Source organism: Triticum aestivum, chromosome 6B (assembly GCF_018294505.1).
Source record: "Triticum aestivum cultivar Chinese Spring chromosome 6B, IWGSC CS RefSeq v2.1, whole genome shotgun sequence".
NCBI lineage: Eukaryota > Viridiplantae > Streptophyta > Magnoliopsida > Poales > Poaceae > Triticum > Triticum aestivum.
The window spans coordinates 10,207,557-10,222,751 of NC_057810.1; the positions used below are offsets into that span (position 1 = coordinate 10,207,557).

Genomic DNA, 15,195 nt, shown 5'->3' on the forward strand with positions numbered 1-15,195 from the left:
AAACAATAAGGCTCCCGGACCGGATGGATTCCCGGTCGAGTTTTATAAAAAGTGTTGGCACATTATTAAGGGGGATTTGTTACCTATGTTTCATGATCTGCTCTCTCGACAACTTCACTTATTTCATTTGAACTTTGGAACTATCACATTGCTTCCTAAGAAAACGGATGCGGTGAGAATTGAACGGTTCAGGCCGATCTGCCTCCTTAATGTTAGTTTCAAAATCTTCACCAAGGTCGGGACTAATAGGCTCACACAGATTGCGCATTCTGTGGTGCAGCAATCCCAAACTGCTTTCATGCCGGACAGAAACATCCTTGAAGGGGTGGCCGTCCTTCATGAAACGCTTCATGAAATTCATTCCAAAAAATTAGACGGAGTAATTTTTAAGGTGGATTTTGAGAAAGCGTACGATAAGGTCAAATGGCCATTCCTCCAACAGGCTTTGCGTATGAAAGGTTTTGATGAAGCCTGGCGTCGGCAGGTTGAATCATTTACGCAAAAAGGAAGTGTGGGAATTAAAGTGAATGACGACATAGGTCATTACTTCCAGACACATAAAGGCCTAAGACAAGGAGATCCGATGTCCCCTATCCTGTTTTACATTGTGGTGGATATGTTAGCAATTTTGATAGGAAGGGCTAAGGAGAATGGTCAAGTAGGTGGCTTGGTACCTCATCTTGTTGATGGAGGTGTATCCATCCTTCAGTACGCTGATGATACAATCATCTTTATGGAGCATGACTTGACCAAGGCGAGAAATATGAAGCTGGTGTTATGCCTTTTTGAACAATTGTCCGGGTTAAAGATTAACTTTCATAAGAGCGAGTTGTTCTGCTTTGGTAGAGCCAAAGAAGAACAAGAGGCTTATAGGCAATTGTTTGGGTGTGAGTTGGGGGATTTACCTTTCTCGTACCTAGCTATTCCAATCCACCATCGTAGGCTGACAAACAGAGAATGGAAGTGCATCGAGGACCGATTTGAGAAGAAACTAAGTTGCTGGAAGGGTAAGCTCATGTCTTACGGAGGCCGATTAATTCTGATTAATTCGGTGCTTACGAGTATGCATATGTTTCTCTTATCGTTCTTTGAGGTCCCAGTCGGTGTTAGGAAAAGACTGGACTTCTATCGATTGCGTTTCTTTTGGCAGGGTGATGAACTTAAAAGAAAATACAGCTTACTAAATGGGATATCATCCGTAGACCGAAGGACCAAGGGGGTCTTGGTATTGAGAATCTTGAGGTCAAAAACAGATGCCTTCTTAGTAAGTGCCTGTGGAAGCTCTCTTCTGAGACTGATGCCACGTGGGCACAGATCCTTCGCAGCAAGTACCTCCAGACAAAAACTTTGTCCCAGGTCACAGTCAGGCCGACTGACTCGCCCTTTTGGAAAGGACTGATGAAAGTCAAACAGTCCTTGTTTAATAGAACAAAGTTTGTTGTTGGAAACGGTGCTAGTACACGCTTCTGGGAGGATACTTGGCTAGGCGAGACACCCTTGGCCATTCAATATCCGTCTTTATATCGTATTGTTCAACGACGTGAGGTTTTCATTGCAACGGTATTTCAATCTATCCCCCTTAATATTCAGTTTAGACGGTCGCTAGCGGGCAATCGTTGGGAGGAATGGCTCTAGTTAGAAGACTGATGGAGGTTCAGCTTTCCCAACAACCTGATGAGTTACGCTGGAATCTGACTAGGTCGGGAGTATTCACAGTTAAATCAATGTATATTGATGTTATTAATTCGACCTCCATTCCCACATCCAAGAACGTCTGGGATGTCAAAGTTCCGTTGAAAATAAAAGTGTTTATGTGATTTGTCCATAAACAAGTTATTTTAACCAAGGACAATTTAATAAAGCGTAATTGGACAGGACCTACTAGGTGTAGTTTCTGTGATCGGGATGAGACGATCAAACACCTCTTTCTTGATTGCCCGTTGGCCAAAGTCCTTTGGCGGACGGTCCACATTGCTTTTAATATTACCCCACTGAATTCTGTCAATGCGTTACTTGGGACATGGCTTAATGGGATTGAGCCAGACTTAGCGAGACACATTCGGGTTGGAGTTTGCGCTTTGATGTGGACTATCTGAAATTGCAGAAATGACTTGGTTTTTAACAGAACATCACGTATTCATTTTTTGCAGGTTATTTTCAGAGCCACGGCACTGATCCGTTCGTGGTCGCTACTCACTCCGATGGGGGCCAGGGAGCATTTGGTTACTGGATCTATCCGCTGGGAGATGGTAGCTCGGGATATCTTCAACCGGTTTGGATGGCGGTCATGTAATAGGATAAGCAATTAGTTCACCTATCTATTTATTAGCCAGCCGGTTGTGGCGTCTTTTCATGGCTAGTTTGTGTTTCTAGCCCTTTTTGGCTCTGTGTGAGCTTGATTTCCTTTTTTTGCTTTTGGAGACTTTGGAAACTTGTTAGAACTTGTTATTTGGTTAATAAAGGGCCGTATACATCACTCTAATGCAGAGTCCGGGGAGTCCCCCGTTTCAAAAAACTCACATACCTCGGCCACTTCTCTATATTGTACCAGCACAATGTGATCGTATGCACTGCAGAAAAGGAGAATAGGTATTATAATAAATAGTAGTAGTCACTCTTCTTTGCCTAGAAAAATGGTTGCAACATTTCCTAGATAGCAAATGAATAGCATGTACTCCTTTCGTTCCTAAATATTTGTCTTTTTAGAGATTTTAAATGGATTACCACGTACGGATGTATATAGACATATTTTAAAGTGTAGATTCACCCATTTTGCTTCGTATGTAGTCACTTGTTGAAATCACTAGAAAGACAAATATTTAGGAACGGAGGAAGTAGTGCTCAAGCATTTTGGCACAATAGCAACCTAACGGTAACATAAAGTTATAAATGGCAAAGCTGATCTTACGGTTCCAGCATCCATAAGCATCGTCTCTGAAAATACGGATTTTGCTCTCCATGAGCATAGTAGCAACTCAGAGCATCAACGTTTCCAACCTGTTATGATATGAAAATGTCATATATAAGATTAAGTGCTAAGTGTGCTGATTAATAACTAATTTTTAAGTTCTACTAACAAAATGTTCTGCAAAATTCATTCATACATAATGACCAGGTTAACCATACAATATCTTATTTCTAGGATACGTATTAGCACTGCTGTGACAGCTAAGATATCACACAACATATATAGACACAGGTATTGGTAAAAAAAAAAGAACAAGCCCAATACACTGTTTGCAAGATCAGTAGCTGTAAGACTTGTGTCACTTGCACTGTTTCTCATAAATTAATCTTTGGAGTTAAATATTCAAATTCTGAACCAACAATTGGTATAGTTATTTTCTTGTTGCCTTGTCCCAATTCCGATGTGTCGCCTAACAGAGCAATAAACACTATACAGTAAAGCAACCTGGGCAAATATATACAGTTAAGAACTACTCACTCCGTTTCTAAATATAAGACCTTTTAGAGATTTCAATATAGACTACATACGGATGTATATAGATATATTTTAGAGTGTAGATTCACACATTTTTGCTCCGTATGTACTCCATGTAGGAATCTCTAAAAGATCTTATATTTAGGAACAGAGGGAGTATACATGAATATGTGTAAATGTTCAACACATTCAGCTAAATGGATGTGAATGATCTGATTAATTTGTGATACTTGATTTGCCATGAAACATCGATCACACAGACTGTACAATTATGTTGCTACTTCTTGCAAAGATGATGCATTAATAGAAGGGACATGCACACCCAGTCCGAGATGTCCTGACAGGCGGCACCCTCTCTTGTTGGCAAGACTGTATTGACAAGACGAAAATAATTGGAATACAGTGACACTATACTGAGCTTTCTGAAGCAAACCTTTAATCGCTCGTGAGCCTCCCCGACAGTTCTTCCATCTTTCTTCCTTCGCCATGCATAACCATCTTTCCGGAAAAACCGATTCACACGGCGATTATAAAGGAATAGTGAGCCACCTAGAGAACAAATGATATTGTTATTGTACACAAATAAAGATAGAAGTAAAAGCAAATTTCTCAAAATTAAGGAGATGTACTTACTGGGTGGCTTATTTGGTGGCTCATGGGTGATATGAAGCTGCTCATGATTCAACAAGATATAGTAAACTTCAGAAGGCTTTAACCACCTGCTCCTTGCTTCTTTGAGAAGCACGTTGATGTCAAAACCTATGAGAGAAAGACTAAAAGATAAGATAAAGCAGTAGTAGGTTTTGTACCAAGCCCAATATTAAGGTAACCTTTAGCTATGCATGAGTTCAAGCAATCAACCATCCTCTCCTCCAAACAATGATACCATCTAAAGTTGGGAGCTTAAGCATGACCTAGGATTAGTGAAATCCTAACACAAGAGTGATGCTCCTCAACAAATCACAATGAAAATAATATTTATGCTTTCAAAAGATTATATTCTACACTTGATCAGAAATTAAAATGAAAACATTTAATACTTCGAACCCTAGGTCATGGAAAACAAGCTGATCCAAACTGATCAAACCATCTTGAGCAACAATTAGACTCTTCTTTGATTAAACAGTAGCGGGTACCACCATTGCCCTTGTAGGAATTAAAAATGGAAAACATAAAAAAGAAAAAAAAAGGTCCGGGCTATCAGCTACAGACCAAAATTTTTATCAAACGCCACAACAATAATTGAAGGGCCCTAAAGAAATATTTCCAGGTGAAATAAAAAAAATCCAGCGTTAAAGGGGTTTCACCTAATGTGCCTTTTTCTTGGCTCCAATGATGTTTCTCTGAAGGACGACATTCTTCCTCTATCGGATCCACCCACTGTAAGTTACTTCTAGGAAACCTTGGGTGCTTGTCAATGGCATTGTTGATCGCTGACTCTGCTGCCCTCCAGTCTGATTCAGTGGTAGCTCCAATTTGTGCAGCAATGTACTGGAGAGTTAAAAGGTGCTCAATTCCGGCTAGCATGTTTTCATACTTCTCCCCGATATGGGCGTTGAAACCTAGCTTGAGCCTACGAAGATTGGGCATGGTTCCTGCCATGAAAGACATGCAAAGTACACCACATCTAAACTTGAAATACTTGAGAACGGAGAATGCCCTGTCGCTGAAGACGATCCTTCCCCCAGGAGCTGTCTGAACAGACAGCCAAAGAACTGTGAGAGAAGGTAATCCTGTGAGGATAGCAATATCACTCATCGGCAGTTCTCTGACAGCAACTTTCATAATGCAGATTTTGTGGAGTTGTCCGATGCACTTGGGAAGTCTGGACAAGATGCAAATGTGCGGCAGCAACTCAAGTCTCTCGAGAAAGATGGGGGCCGACATGCCGCTTGAAACATCAAAAAGAACCACCGTTCCAGCAGTACCAGCAGCCAGAGTGAGAGATTTGAGGTTACAAAGTTTCCCAAGTAAAGAGGCCAGAGCTATCAGATTTCTTTTCAAATGTTCACTAGAGAGTGATGAAGAAAATGTGAGATGAAGATCCCTCAGGTTTGTCAGCTCACCAAGGTCCCATAGGTTGTCTTCAGAGCTATTGCCAAGGTCAAAATACATGAGTGTACGTAGAGATCTGATGCACCCAATCCCACTAGGTAGATTTGCACCTCGAAGACAAAGATGCAACAAGCTCGGAAGTCTAACAATGTCCAGTGGAATATCAAGTACCTGTGTGTTTATTTCCAGTGTTTCTAGGTGTTTCATCCCTTCAATCTTATCTGGTAGCTTTACAGTGACATTACATGTGACCTGCAAATATCTCAACCGAAAAAGTTCACAAATTCCTGTGAGGTTCAATGTCTTGGTTCCAGTATCATCCCAAAGATGAAGTATTAGAACTCGAAGAAGCTTAAACACCACGAATGAAGGCATGCAGTTAAACAGGCCAGAAAAGAAAAGTGATCGAACTTGCGATAATCTGGTGCTTTCTGGTGTAGTTGCACATGTTGCACTGCCGAAGTGGAGCGACAATCGACGAACTTTATCAGCAAGTGGTATTGTTGTTTGCGAATAATCCACTACAGTGATGAAGTTCTCTTCAACGGACTTGTATGTAATGAGATGAAGTACCAGCTGGTGTACTGAATAAGACAACGACTCAAAATCGCAGCTGATATCCATAACTTGGATAAGGCCCATACTGACAAGTTCATCAAAATAGCTCCCGGCAACTTCCTCCATGTCTTGACCTTCGTTTGCACATATAAAACCATCAGCCACCCATTGCTTCACTACGTCATATTTCAAGAATAGATAGCCCTCTGGATATGTACTAAGATGGAGCAGACATGTCTTCAAATAATGTGGAAGACTAATGAAGCAAATGTTCAATATTCGTCCCATAAACCCTTCCATGCTAGGATTTGCCCCGAAAATGGAACCAGAAGAATTCTGTGTACTGCCCCATTGCTCTAGCTTCTCAGGTTGGCTTGCTAAAATTCTGGCTACAATGATGATTGCTAGTGGCAAGCCACCACAACTTCTCATAATCTGAGGTATAACATCATCAAATTGTTGAGGACTTTGATTTCCTGGGACAAGCATTCGTTGGAGCAGTAATTTCTCTGAGTCATCATCACTAAGAGGTTCCATTTTAAAAATATGCTCAGGGCAAAAACAGCGACATGCGAGAGCTACTTCCATAATTTCTGTCGTAGTTATTATTCTGCTGCAACTATTACTCTGTGGAAAAGCGCGACTAACCACATCCCATAGTGATGTAGCCCATGAGTCATCAATTATAACAAAGTACCTGACAAATATTTTGTACATAGCATGCCTGTTAGTAAAACACCGAAAGGACAATAGAAAATAGAAAAAATGTTCAAAAATAGTAACATTTAAGTTTTTTCAAGAGCATCAGTTTTTTAGGGTGATTCAGAGAATTCTAGTGTACCGTGCAGTACATTGACTTCTGTGATTTTCAATGTGATGTCAGGACACCTGTTTCATTGAATGTCAATTCTTTTTATGAATAGATAATCTTTATGGTACTCCTTAGATAGTATAATTAGCCTGACAAAAATTACATTGGCACTGTTAGGTTAACAGAGATACATCAACCGAGAAACCCATAGCAAACGGCAATGGCGGAATTCCTAGATGTTGACTCTTCTTTTTTTTCTGTTTCTTTTTGTAAGAACAGTAGGGAGAGTGCCTAATCTCTTTACAGGATCTCTACTACAAAGCAATATAATAAATTTTAACAAACCAACAAACTTATGTATTTTCAGTATATCCTCTAAGGGAGAGTGGAGTTTCTGTTTTCAGAATTCTGCTGGAAAGCAGTCCTGAGAAGCAACATGGCTGCTCAAGATGCTGGCAATTTCTAAGTGCCAGAAGCTGAAGCCCAAATAAACAGGGTTTAACTGGGAAACAAAGTAATTTGGCGCATCTGTAAGCCCTTGACACATCTGATGTCTCCTTGTGTGGCTTGCGGCACCGGATGCACTGTCGGGTCCACCTGAACTACTTTTGCACATTATTCAAGTGGAAGTAGATAATTGAAATGCTGTTGTAAGTTGATTTTCTCAATGGACTTACATGATGACACGGTAACTCCAAAGAAAATGGACCAATGTTGTGAAACAAAATGTGCATATAACTGGACAACGATTAATACATGTCTGCTCCACAAAGCGAAAATCTGTGAATAGATGAAGCTACTAAGATAAGATAGCAGTAAATGAAATGGCTACAGAGGACTGTTACCTCTTGTCTTGTAGATATTCCCTGAGGTCGTTGATCAGGTGGCGCATCTCGCCATGGTTTGGAGGTTGGTGCGGCCGAACTTGGAAGAGTATGTTCCTGAGAATACCCCTCATATCGGGTTTTTGGGCTGTCCGCACAAATGCCCCACACTCGAATTGTCCACAGAGCTTACCCCACAACTTTAAGGCAAGAGTGGTCTTGCCGATTCCTGCAACACCCACAATGGACACCACCTTGAGCTGCTCCTCTCCATTGATCAACCACCTCTCAAGCTCATCCGTTGGGCCTTCCATGCCAACAAGATCATCAGCATCTGACCAAATACTTGGAAGCTCATGGCCAATACGTGAGAATCCAGGACTGGAGGCGCAATCATCAAACTTGTACCGCTGGTATCGCTGAATCGCCTCCTGCGCTCGAGTCCTGAATTCTGAAATCTTGTCAGTGATCCATGGGCGCCACCTCCGCCTCTCTCGAAGACATTTAATCTTTACCCGAGAAATTTTTTTATTCTTGTGGCGAGCAGCTCTGCAGATCTTGGCACGGCCATGAGCATGGAGGAATTGGTCGGCAAAGTCGTCCATGTCGTAGGAAAGCTCGCGCACTTCCTTCATCCAATACCTCGCAGCCATAGGAGGTTCCTGCGGCGCATCTGAGAGCTTCAGCATTAATTTGTACAGGATGCAAAGGTCGGTCGTGAGATGCTCGATCTCATCCATCAGAGCGCCCCGCAGAACCCAGTGTCTGGTCGCCAAGAGCTCATCGAGCTTCCGTGGAAGGGAGCCCATGGCGCCCAGCGAGGCACTGACTGGACTCCCCTCCATGGCTGCCGCTCTCTGTCACCAAGAAAAGAAAGAAACAGATCAAATCAGATGCAAATCAGGCTGCAAGTGGGACTGTCCGCGGGAAGCCCGCATCCGCCCAACATTCGCCGCATAGTATAAGTGGAAGACATGCATCTGCCCACATATTTTTACACGGGATAAGTGGGTTTAGCGGACAACCCACATCCAACCTGACTGAAAGTAATGTTCATGCACTCAAATAACAGCAGAGTACATGCACGCCAGGCAGCATAGTACAAATACTCAATTGGTCATGTTCATGCATACTGAATAGTGATCGTACGAGCTTAGGCAAGTTACCTAAAGCTGGACATCGTGCACCGACATACAGCAAGTACATATCATTACAACATGCTGTTGAGCAGTATATGAATTACAGTAAAACTAGAGGCTACAACCTGCCATCCTTTATTTGCAGTATAAGACTAAAGACATGATCAAGTGCAATAGACTAGAGGCTACAGAAAGATGGATTTTTTTTCCAGCTCTTCAAGATCTTCCATCACCATCAACCTGCCATCCTTTCTTCGAGTAGCAAACTAGCAACCTATATTTATATCAGAGAAAACATTAACAAATGACTGGATATGTAGTCTACATAGAGCCATTACACAAAATAAAAACTGCTACATGTTGCATCGATTGAATTACAGCTAAACTGAACTGATGGGAGTTAAGGGAGATGTTTTCTGTTAACAGAACTGAACTGGACTACTGTATGAGTAATACATGCAGCTCTGTTAGGCATGTAGTGCTGCTGTACTATCTTAGGTACACAGGCCGGATGATTCTTTATCAAATGCTGCTCTTTTTTCCTTACAAAGGCAAGTAAAACATTTGTATCAGCAAGACAAAAGTATGTCAAACAGTACTACTTCACTCGCTGTTTGCCGAAGAACCTAAACAGTTCAGGGGAATTCAGATAAGTCGCCATGAAGTTCTAGCCCAAAATACCTACCTCCAGTTAACAAGATTTGTGTTATTTTACACATAGGTACCACTCAACTTTATCATTGCTCATGTGCAGAACTGACAGTGATGTGCTTTTTTATCAGTTAGGTGCAAATGCAGTCAGAGATACACCATTGTCAAACTTATGCTGTACTAACAGAGATTCTCAAGGGACAAACTAGTAGCACTACCAATGATTCTCAAGATGTAGTCTACAATTATATGTAGGCAAATCCAGATCTCAAGGGGTGAAGGGGATAACCAGATAACTACCTTGGCAGGTTCTTCTTGGACAGCAGCTATATTCTTCTTCCTCTTCTTGCAGCCAGACCTTGGGAGTTCATGTCCAGGTCGCTTCTTGCGAGCCTCGCCGGTGAGGGCCATGGTGGAGGTGGACGGCGGCGTTGGTGCGGCGACGATTGAGGTGGAAGGCGGCGCTGCGGCGTCCATGGAGATGATGGGTGGCGTCGTTGTGGCATCCATGGGGTAGATTGGCGGCTGCGCTAGGCGCCGCATAGCGCAGCGGCCAAGGACGGCGGCGGCCTACCCTAGCATGCGGCGGCGCTATGCAGGAGGAACGAGGAAAGAAGAGGGGAACGAAGTGGGTTCTGTGTCGTCGGTGGGTTAGCGCAGGATTATTTTTTTCCATAGCGCTGTGAGAAGTGGGATAAGCTACACTTAGGACCTGTTTGGTTCACAAATCCTAGGACTTTTTCATTTAGTCCCAAAAAACAACTTTTAGTCCCTAATAGTCTCTCCTGTTTGGTTAAAAAGTTTCTAAAAGGGACTTTTCTAGTCCCTACACCAAAAAGTCCCTGAAAACAAATATCTCCTTATCCCACTTCTCATAGCGCAGGTTTTTTTTTCATAGCGCAGGTTACGTGGGCGTCCACGAACATGAATTGTGTGGGCTTTTAAGTGGGCGCCGCGGACGGCCCGTGTCCACTTGCAGCCCGAGATGCAAAATTTGGCAACCACTGTACATATGCATGATAAAAGGAGGGGGAGGAAGAAGAGATTCAATACTGGATGTGGGAACTATACCTGGGGAGAACCTGCTCGGGAGGAGGAGCAGCCTCGCCGGCGGGTGGCGCTCGAGAGCAGCCTCTTCTTCGTTGTGCAGACGGTACTACTGCCCTAGTCCCGGCCCCTCTCCTTTGTTGTGCAGACCATCTTCGCATTGCCTTGGTGAGACAGCGTGGGAAGCTTCGTGTCCGTGTTGGCGCAGGGTGGTGGTCGGTTTGGTGGCGAGCTCTGAAGTGCCTGAGGTAGAGGCTGGGATCGGGAGAAATCCCTGTTGGCTTGGCCGACACCGACGTGGTGGCGCCTGAGGGTGCCGCCGGACCTTCCTGGAGGGTGTCGGGGCTACCCTTCCTCTCTCCTTGCCGCGTACCGGGGGAAACCCTTGGCAGCAGCGTCGTCATCGCCGCTTCCCTTCTTGGAGGTGTTGATTGGTACCGGCGCTTCGGAGTCTCGTAGCTTGATGGGCGATCTCCGGTGGACGCAACGGTCACGAGGCTTTGTCATTTTTGTCGATCCGCCATTATCGGCATTTGTTTCTTTTTTTATCTTTCATTTCTTTTGGGCGTGATTGTGCTGCTTCCGCTCTAGCTCCTATCGTTGGTTGTATCAGATGGTTGCTTTGTAATACAAAGCGGGGGCAAACTCTTTTTCTTAGCTCGAGAGCAGCCTCGCCGGTGAACAGCGAATCAGGGATTGGGAGGCGAAGCAAACGAGGAAGATGGGAAATGGAGCCGGCACCCCCCGCCCCCCTCTCCCCCTCCCTCACCGGAGAATCCAAAATAGGAAGGTAGAGAAAGGTCGGTGCCGCGACTAGGTCAACCGCGGCGAGATGAAGGTGTCGCCGCTGCCTCACACATCACAAGACAGTAGTAAAGCTATTCCTGGATGGGTTACTCCCTCTCTCTCAGTTTACAGGGCGTGCACATACCCCTAGGTCATCAATTTTACCAATCTAATACAAGTCATATATTACAAAAAATATATCAATATAAAATTTAGATGTTTTATTTTCAAACCGTATAATTTGTGTGTTATGTAGTTTATATTAGGGTGATAAAATTGGCAACCTAGGTATACGCGCAGGACTTGTAAACTGAAATGGAGGGAGTATTTGATAGTACTAGTACACTCCACTTTATTTTAACTAGCCACGGTGCGGAGTAACTTAGACTCTATGTTATTGCAAGTGCCGTGTTTACGATGGGGAGTAACATATATATGGCGTCATGCGACACTTCATTTATTAGGTTGTAAATTTATCTTATCTTAGTATGTGTGATGTTACTGAGTACTTCCTCCGTTTCTTTTTAGTCTGCATATAAGATTTAGTCAAAGTCAAACTTTGTCAACTTTGACTAAGTTTACAAAAAAAACATCAAGATTCATAATATCAAATCAATGTTGTTAGATGCATCATAAATTAATTTTCATACCATATAGCTTTAGTATTGTAGATGTTGATATTTTTTTCCAATAAAGTTGGTCAAACTTTACAATATTTGACTTTGACCAAATATTATATCCAGACTAAAAAGAAACGGAGGGATTAACTAGCTATGTTATCACATGTCTCTCTTTCTTCATTAATTATTTGTCATATCATCTATTTTGCCTAGATATGTGTGATATTATCACCTATATTACTCTCACTATGGGTAGTCTTAGCAAATGCTCATCTTTACTTTGGCTGGCATAAATTAAATGTTTCGGCCACGAACAGGAGAACACCGGCAAGAGGAAGGTTTCGTTGATGCCTCGACCATGGCTCCTTTGCACGGCAAGAGCATCTACAAACGGGCGCCCTATCCCGACCCAAATGCCCGAGCCCGAGGTCCGGTCATTGTCAGTATGAAAAAACCGCACTTAACTGGACTCCTAATAATCAGCTCAAACGTACAGACTAACCGACACTCCCCGTATCTGAGATGGATATGAAAGGTCGGGAGCCACCCAGACACCGGTGCCATGTAGGATCACCCATGCCTCCCACGTCTGTCCTCACAAAAAACTCAACCGACGAACCCTAGCCCACTTCTCTTGTCCGCTCCGCTCCTCTCTAGTCTCTTTCCCTTCTATATGTAATCTGCCACATCCCCTTCTATCTGCAATATGTCCCATCCCCTTCGCCATGGACTCGTCGTCCTCATTCAATGAGGAGGAGCTTGCGCTCCACATCGCTCTATGCCGCTCATGGATGGACCGGGGCGGGAGTTCCTCCTCATTGGCATCGCAATCGTCGTGGGTTGACAGCTCCTCCTCCGCCGCGCCTCGACTGCGCCCCACGTGCTCCCTGCCATCTCCGGCTAGGCGATAGGGTGGGCAGTGGCTTATGTCTACTACGCAACCTTCTTCTTGTAGACGTTGTTGGGCCTGTGCAGAGGTTTGTAGGATAATAGCAAATTTCTCTCAAGTGGATGACCTAAGGTTTATCAATTCGTGGGAGGCGTAGGATGAAGATGGTCTCTCTCAAACAACCCTGCAACCAAATAACAAAAGAGTCTCTTGTGTCGCCAACACACCCAATACAATGGTAAATTGTATAGGTGCACTAGTTCGGCGAAGAGATGGTGATACAAGTGCAATATGGATGATAGATATAGGTTTTTGTAATCTGAAAATATAAAAACAGCAAAGTAACTAATGATAAAAGTGAGCAAAAACGGTATTGCAATGCTTCGAAACAAGTCCTAGGGTTCATACTTTCACTGGTGCAAGTTCTCTCAACAATAATAACATAATTGGATCATATAACTATCCCTCAACATGCAACAAAGAGTCAATCCAAAGTCACTAGTAGTAGAGAAGAAACGAAGAGATTATTGTAGGGTACGAAACCACTTCAAAGTTATTCTTTCTGATCAACCCATTGGGCTATTCCTATAAGTGTCACAAACAGCCCTAGAGTTCGTAGTAAAATAACACCTGAAGACACAAATCAACCAAAACCCTAATGTCACCTAGATACTCCAACGTCACCTCAAGTATCCGCGGGTATGATTATATGATATGCATCACACAATCTCAGGTTCATCTATTCAACCAACACAAAGAACTTCAAAGAGTGCCCCAAAGTTTCTATCGGAGAGTCAAGACGAAAACGTGTGCCAACCCCTATGCATAAGTTCACAAGGTCACTGAACCCGCAAGTTGATCACCAAAACATACATCAAGTAGATCACGTGATATCCCATTGTCACCATAGATAAGCACATGCAAGACATACATCAAGTGTTCTCAAATCCTTAAAGACCCAATCCGATAAGATAACTTCAAAAGGAAAACTCAATCCATTACAAGGAGATAGAGGGGGAGAAACATCATAAGATCCAACTATAATAGCAAAGCTTGCGGTACATCAAGATCGTGCCACATCAAGAACACGTGAGAGAGAGATCAAACACATAGCTACTGGTACATACCCTCAGCCCCGAGGGTGAACTACTCCATCCTCGTCATCGAGAGCGCCAAGATGATGAAGATGGCCACTGGTGATGGCTTTCCCCTCCGGTAGGGTGCCGGAACGGGCTCCCGAGAGGTTTTTGGTGGCTACAGAGGCTTGCGGCGGCGGAACTCCCGATCTAGGTTATTTTCTAGGGGTTTCTGTATTTATAGGAGGGTTTGGCGTCGAGAACAAGTTAGGGGGGCCCACGGGGAGTCCACGAGGCAGGGGGCGCACCCTCCACCCTCGTGGAGCCCACGGGCCTCCCCTCCGGTAACTCTTTGTTCCAGTATGTTTTATATTTCCCAGAAAAAATCTCCGTTGATTTTCAGCGCATTCCAAGAACTTTTATTTCTGCACAAAAACAACACCACGGTAGTTCTGCTGAAAACAGCGTCAGTCCGGATTAGTTCTAACCAAATCATACCAAAAACATGTAGAAATATTACAAACATGGCATGAATACATCAAAAATTATAGATACGTTGGAGACGTATCAGCATCCCCAAGCTTAATTTCTGCTCATCCTCGAGTAGGTAAATGATAAAAACAAAAATTTTGATGTGGAATGCTACCTAACATATTTATCAATGTAATCTTCTCCATTGTGGCAAGAAAATTCAGATCCATAAGATTCAAAACAGAAGTTTAATATTTACATAAGTGAAAGGATCGAGATGGACCTAGAGGGGGGTGAATAGGTACAACTACAAATTTTAATTGTTACTTAGCAATTTTAGGCAATAATGCAGAATATGTAAGTAAGCCTAACAATTGCAAGTATGACACTAATGTTGGGGAACGTAGCAGAAATTCAAAATTTTCTACGCATCACCAAGATCAATCTATGGAGATTCTAGCAACAAGAGAGGGAGAGGATGAGCATCTTCATACCCTTGAAGATCGCTAAGCGGAAGCGTTACAAGAACGCGGTCGGTGGAGTCGTTCACGAAGCGATTCAGATCGCGGCCGAATCCGATCTAAGCACCGAACAACGGTGCCTCCGCGTCCAACACACGTACAGCCCGGGGACGTCTCCTCCTTGATCCAGCAAGGGGAGAGGAGAAGTTGAGGGAGAACTCCGACAGCACGACGGCATGGTGGTGATAGAGCTCGTGGTTCTCCTGCAGGGCTTCGCCAAGCACTACGGAGGAGGAGGAGGTGTTGGAGGAGGGAGGGGCTGCGCCAGGGGAAGGGTGCGGCTGCCCTCTCTCTCCCTCACTATA

General features: G+C 43.6%; 1 protein-coding gene across 1 annotated transcript; it reads right to left on the reverse strand.

Moving 5' to 3' along the window:
- Positions 1–2,473: 2,473 nt before the first annotated feature.
- Positions 2,474–8,535, reverse strand: LOC123138585 (disease resistance protein RGA5-like). The gene is made up of 6 exons (XM_044558552.1): positions 7,712–8,535; positions 4,750–6,752; positions 4,076–4,201; positions 3,876–3,991; positions 2,909–2,997; positions 2,474–2,570 (listed from the first exon to the last, which is right to left on the reverse strand). Exons 1-6 carry the CDS (start codon positions 8,533–8,535, stop codon positions 2,474–2,476), a joined length of 3,255 nt encoding a protein of 1,084 aa, XP_044414487.1.
- Between the last annotated feature and the right edge of the window lie 6,660 nt (positions 8,536–15,195).

Excerpts from the sequence above, each read along its gene's own strand:
- LOC123138585 (XM_044558552.1), bottom strand. The coding sequence starts at position 8,535 with ATGGAGGGGAGTCCAGTCAGTGCCTCGCTGGGCGCCATGGGCTCCCTT. Across the intron at positions 6,753-7,711 it reads GAATATCTACAAGACAAGAG|GTACTTTGTTATAATTGATG; the intron begins GTAACAGTCCTC and ends AATATTTGTCAG. Across the intron at positions 4,202-4,749 it reads CCAAGAAAAAGGCACATTAG|GTTTTGACATCAACGTGCTT; the intron begins GTGAAACCCCTT and ends TTTCTCTCATAG.